Raw genomic sequence first — 6,141 nt, forward strand, 5'->3', positions numbered from 1 at the left:
TCAGAAAGCAGCTCAAAACTTGGCTGTTCGATCGCCAGCAACAGCCTGGCGAGGTCTGCAGCACCCCAAGCGCCTGGAGACCACTGGGGTGAGAAGCTTGCGCTACATAAGAACACATTGATTGATTGATTGATTGATTGGTTGATAACAAGGATCATGACCTCATTGCCCTTGAAATCTGACAGTTTCAAATGCTCTCAGTACTTCTTCCAATATGCAAACATTTTCACCGTACATTTGTTTAGGACAACTACAGGACATGGTTTAAATGTTTCTTCCCCAAAAAAGTGTTTAAGTGGACTAAGTCTAAACCTTTATTGATCTGTGGATGTTTTGTTCCCACCGTTTGAATAACACCCCTGCCTCGACAATCTGCACAGAGTCTTCCTCTTCATTCAGAGTGTCATAATCCTCCCACCTAGTCAAGGTATTTACTCCCCCTTTCTCAGTTGAACGATTTTACACACATTTTACACACCTATACACAAAATGATCCTAGTTTGTCACAATGTCATGCCTGACAAGGTTCAGCTCTACCTCGGTGGAGTCTGGTTCCACACTGGAAGCACACTTTACTTTTTTCTCACAATATTATTTCTCCCCTTGTGCACCTGTTTTGCCCCATGGTTTAAACTGACTACCCTTCATTATGTTCCTAATCTCTCCATGAGGATCTTCCTCACAACAAACCTGCATGCAGCTTCAGAAACACAGCAGTATTTTCAACTGGGCAGTTTCTACTGCTCTCTCTAAGGTCATCTCCTCCATGGACAAGATTTGACTGTATATTTTTGCTGCTTGCTCTTCTCTGTTAGCGTTGATTATCTTGTCCTCCATTTCTCTATAGTGACATTTGGCTGTCAGGGACCCCAAAGCAGCTATGTAAGCACCAGCTGACTTTACCGGCATCTGCACTGGCAACCCCTGCTGTCTTTCCAAATCAGGATTAATGTGTCTTCAATCACTGTTTTGCATCACCGTCTTTCACTGCTCACTCATACTTCTTCTCCGGGCACATTTTCACCACAGTTCTGCCACTAGGACCTAAACTGTGCTTCACAAACGTGAACTTCCTTTTTATTGAGAGAACACACCCCGCCACTGGTGTCCAGATATGCTTTGGACATCACCTTTTACTATTTGTAGTCTAACAATGGTGCACCAGTAAAGCAAGAAATGGAGCTGGTAGTGCTCGTCCGATCACTATATTATTGCTCCTGGGAGGCTTTTCACTCCTATTCACACAGTCAAGGCGAATTACTGGTTGGAAGAAGCTAGAGAGCCAATGAAAATTCGCCTCCAGAACTTCAGGCAGGGAAAAGATAACTTTCTTAAAGTTACTTTTCCTTGATATTTATTAATCAGACTTCACGATTGGATTGAATTTTATTAACTATTTAAAATGGCTGTTTAATTATTTTTTAGCCGGTCCCCTTTGCGAGATACAGTATTACGTTAATCTGTATTCTGGTTTTCTACATAGGAAGCTGAGCCTGCCACAGTGAACATAGCTGCTAGGCGATAGTAAATGTGAGGACATGTTAACATTAAGGGCCAGATGTAGCAAAGGGTTTGCGCCTCGCAAACGGCGAAAAACGCCGTTTGCGAGGCGCAAAAGCCTCTCTGCTATGCAGAAATGCATTTTGCGAGTCGGATCCGACTCGCAAAATGCATTTCCGACTCGCAAATAGGAAGGGGTGTTCCCTTCCTATTTGCGACTCGCAATGCTATGCAATTTCATTTGCGCCCGCGAAAGCGGTCGCAAATGAAATCGCTGTTACCATCCACTTGAAGTGGATGGTAACCCATTCGCAAACGGGAAGGGGTCCCCATGGGACCCCTTCCCCTTTGTGAATGATCACAAAAACAATTTTTCAGAGCAAGTAGTGGTCCTATGGACCACTGCCTGCTCTGAAAAATACCGAAACAAAAGGTTTCAGTTTTTTTTCTAAGTGCAGCTCGTTTTCCTTTAAGGAAAACGGGCTGCAGATAGAAAAAAAAAAAACTGCTTTATTAAAAAGCAGTCACGGACTGCGGCCCACCTAATAAATATTTATGAGGTGGGTCTTTGCGACCCCATAGCGACTCGCAGAAGGTGTCTGAGACACCTTTCTGCATAGCAAATTGCGACTTGCAATTTGCGAGTCGCACGGACTCGCAAATTGCAAGTCGCAATTTGCTTTCTTCCTACATCTGGCCCTAAATTCCTACATGTCCTACTTTTACATACCATGCACTCTTCCTTCCGGCTACAAGGCCTATATAGTGGCAACTTAATGTTTAAAAAGGAGGTTTTTACATGTCAAAAGGGTTTATTTTGACATATTGAACCGCAGTTTCTACACTTCTAGCGTCCGGCTCCAATGGTAGGCCTTAAGCCATGTTTTCTCTGTCACTGTAGTGCAGTGGTTCCCAAACTGTGCGCCGTGGCACCCCAGTTCGCCACGGAACTAATCTCAGCCAGGGGCACCACGTTCACTTCAAAACTATCAATGCTGCTCAGCAGTGAACCTTTGCAGATCGTTTCAATGAACTGCAGTTCCTGTAAGAGCACAGATTTCCAGACTTCGGAACAGCAGCTCTAGTTGCATCATTTTTCCACTTTTGTAAGCCACCTCATACAGACAAAAACTGCAGTTTTTCAGAAGAATGGGACCCCTGCCCTAACACACTCAAGGTGACTCAGTTTTGTTTTCATTGTTGCATTCTCTCAGCTTTGCTGGATGAAGTAGTGAAACATGCTGGTATTTACATGGTTTTCTACATTCCTGTGTTAGTAACAGTCAGTCTGGCCTTTAAATGACCATAGACTCTCAGACTTACCCCTGCAACAAATTGATATTATTTTGGTTCCAGAATGTATGCAGTAGGGATTTACACATATCCTCTTTCAGTGTCTGATGCTGTACAGAAACAACAAGCTGCCAGGATTGCATTTGGCATTTTAATGTATTCTCTTTTTCTTCACTGTGAACTGATGCTGCATTAGCCATCATTATACAACGTCTCTGCTAGAAGGCTGATGAATGAGAATTACAGTGCACACTGTAGCCCCCCTCCCACCTGCCAAATAAATGTAATGTGACGGGTAGCTGCGGCCAATGGCCAATTGGTCAAGGGAGCCGCAGGTCGAAAAAGTTTGGGAACCACTGCTGTAGTGGATGGCACACACAATATGTGCTGCCGTCCACTGGTCGTATTAAACTTCTAGGCCCTGGGTACATTTTGCATCATATAATACGGTCTTTGAGGCAAGGTGAATAGATCAATTAGGAATACGACAATTTGACCATGTTAAAAAGGGGAGCACAGGCACTACTGGTTAGCAGCAGTAAAATGCACAGGGTTCTTTAGTCAGCAAATACAGAATGAGGCAAAAATATGGGGGTACACCTCACAATAGATGGTAATTTCCTACATAGGTCAGTTTCAATTAGATGAACAAAGATGGTACGAGCATCTTCTGGAGCCGAGATATGCCCCCAGAATTGCTTTTATAACTTAGAAGCTGTAAGCCACCAGCACTGGCGCTAACATTAAATGAATGTAGACCATTGGCACGTTGAAACCTCCTTTAAAGACTGTGAAGCAGTGTAGGGCCAGTAATGGCTGGTATAGATCTTCTGATGGAATGTTGCAATGTATGTCCTTCTGTTTTAGCCTGTTTATGTTAAAAGAGTATTTCCCAGAGTAGCTGGAATGTTCTAATAGCATTAAAGCCCTTCTGCACTATTTTGGACTGGTTGTTGAAGGTCCTCGTCACACCTTTCAGGGCTTTTAATAACTGATATGGCCCTCGGAAGTAGACAACGAGAGAAAAGCTTGAGCAGGGACGTAGCTTGGTTTGTGAGGTTCAGGGCTGTGAACTTCGGATTTCCCAACATTAGCGCAGGCAAATCTTGTGAAAATAAATTATATGAGAAGCAGGGCACAAGGGGGGCTTATAAGGCAGTGCATATTGTTAGGAGTACTTAAAACTCAATATTTTTCAAACAAAGCAAAATTTGTAAGACCTTTAAAACAGAGACAAGAGACCGAGTGTGTGTGATTTGTCTGCGTATTTGTAATTATCCCAGGTGAAATCCAGCAGACACCTCACCATACCCGACTGAAAGCACCTGTACTCAACCATTTACTACCCAATACATTGTTTAGGGAGGTGTAACACCCTAAATACCCCCCTGAAGCTACCACCTCAGATTGAGGTGTCTATGATGTCACTTAGGGACCCAGAGGCCTTTAACAACAAGTGTAGCCTTGGGTGGAAGGGCTCTGTTGCTAATTGAACATTTCAAGCACCGAGGGAAGAATCTCCCAACAAAGACAGTAAAAAAAAAATACCAATGCATTATAACCCCCTAATTTTTACCCACATATAATTTAATGTTATGAATAGTCCTCAAAATCTGCTCCTGGTTTAAACTGCTGCAGCGGTTGAGGAGTAATGGGGGAGCCATACATAACATGGATTCTCTTCTCTGTCCCAAAAGTAACAAAATCATTAAACAGGCCACCAGCCACAGTCATCTCCCTCCCTCAATGCCACCCCACGCCGCCCCTTCTAGAAGCTGTGACCTCTGCCCTTCATCAGATGAAAGGGCCAGCAGTGCCCCTTCCTGCACAAAAACAATCCTGCATACATTGCAGACACACTTGCACCATGGCGCAAGGGGCCTGTGTTGGCGCTAGGCAGCCCATTGTGCACAAGCGTAGGAGGAAAAATACGGGGCATTCTTCCCCTTTCCAAGTGACGCAATGTGCTCTGCTCCACTTTTTCATAACTCTGGCCCCACGTTTGGAATTTAATTCATTGGAGCAGAAAAGCATTTCAAGTTTAGTTCCAGGTGGTCCCCTGCTTCACTGCTTAGCTGCCAAATGCTTTACACGACAAGCACACAGCTACCTCTAAATATGGCCTCTATATCACACAAAAATAAAAAGAGTATAGCTGGTAAATTGTAAAATAATAATCTGAGGAGACTCCTAACAACTTGTCCGCTCCATATTTTGCAGCTTGTGGACACCTCGTACAGCAAGGCAATGGAAGAGGATCGCCTTACGAAAATTGACAGAAACAAGCTTGAGGCTAGCCAGGCTGTTGACGCTGATTACGCAGGAGCCATAGCAGCCTATGACCGAGGACACCTCAACCCCGCGTCACATCATGTGGCTGGACCCGCCTCCGAGTCCACCTGCACCTTAACCAACATTGTGCCACAGGACCGTACACTCAACCAAGGGCTATGGGCACATTATGAAGATGCCACAATGAGACAAAAAACTAATGGGTGTCAAAAGACGTTCGCCATTGTAGGAGTCATCCCTGGGACGAAGACCATATCGCGTGGGCGGGTTAATGTCCCCAGCAAGATGTGGGCTGCAGCCTGCTGTATTACCACAAAAAGGGGGGTGAAGTCCTGGGCAGTGATTGCTAACAATGTTAGGACAGGCACAGTAGACCCAATCACTATAAAGAACTTACAGGAAGAAATAGCCATGTACACAAAGCGAGGTGTCCAGTTGTTCCATGAGGAATGCCCCATAAACAATCTTTAGTTTGAGCCTGAAGATGAAAATAGCCTGTGGCCAGTGAATGCTACTCACATCCCTTCAGAGTTATAGTTGCTCAGATGCTCCCTTCCATCCTTCATCCCAGTGTAGCTTCTCCCTCTTGGTTGGAACATTCCATCCCAGATAGGTGAAGCACTATATAAATATACAGCGCTCATGCAAAGGGCTATACCATTCTGGGCATTAGACATTTGGGGGCATAGTTATAAGAGGAGTTGCATTGCTCTTGCAACACGTAAATCCATAATGTGATTTATCAAACCATGCAAGGCCACCTTCCGTGGCCCTGGGTGGCTTGATAAACCTGCATAAAGCAGCACAAAATGTTGCATAGCGTTACTCTGCCCCCAGGAGGCTTTCCGTGGGTGTTGTCCCACGTATCCACCCGTGGATTTTGACGCAGTCCTAGATTCACCAAAAGTGGTGGTACACATGGGAATATGCCAAAATCCTTCACCTTCCTGCACAAACCCAATCCTTCTTACAATGCAGGCAAGGTGCCAGGGTGGCCGCATTGGTGCTAGGCAGCCCATTGAACGCCAGCGCAGGGGAAAGGACAGGAATGCGCTG

General features: G+C 44.9%; 1 protein-coding gene across 1 annotated transcript in view; it reads left to right on the top strand.

Moving 5' to 3' along the window:
* The window catches only part of LOC138253962 (endonuclease domain-containing 1 protein-like), a 105,379-nt gene extending 99,687 nt beyond the window's left edge, over nucleotides 1–5,692 (top strand). The window contains exon 3 of the mRNA XM_069205807.1: nucleotides 5,014–5,692. Coding sequence (XP_069061908.1) covers nucleotides 5,014–5,556 — 543 coding nt within the window. The 3' untranslated portion in view covers nucleotides 5,557–5,692. The remainder of the gene's footprint in view (nucleotides 1–5,013) is intronic.
* Nucleotides 5,693–6,141: the final 449 nt, after the last annotated feature.

Source organism: Pleurodeles waltl, chromosome 1_1, assembly GCF_031143425.1.
Source record: "Pleurodeles waltl isolate 20211129_DDA chromosome 1_1, aPleWal1.hap1.20221129, whole genome shotgun sequence".
Lineage (NCBI taxonomy): Eukaryota > Metazoa > Chordata > Amphibia > Caudata > Salamandridae > Pleurodeles > Pleurodeles waltl.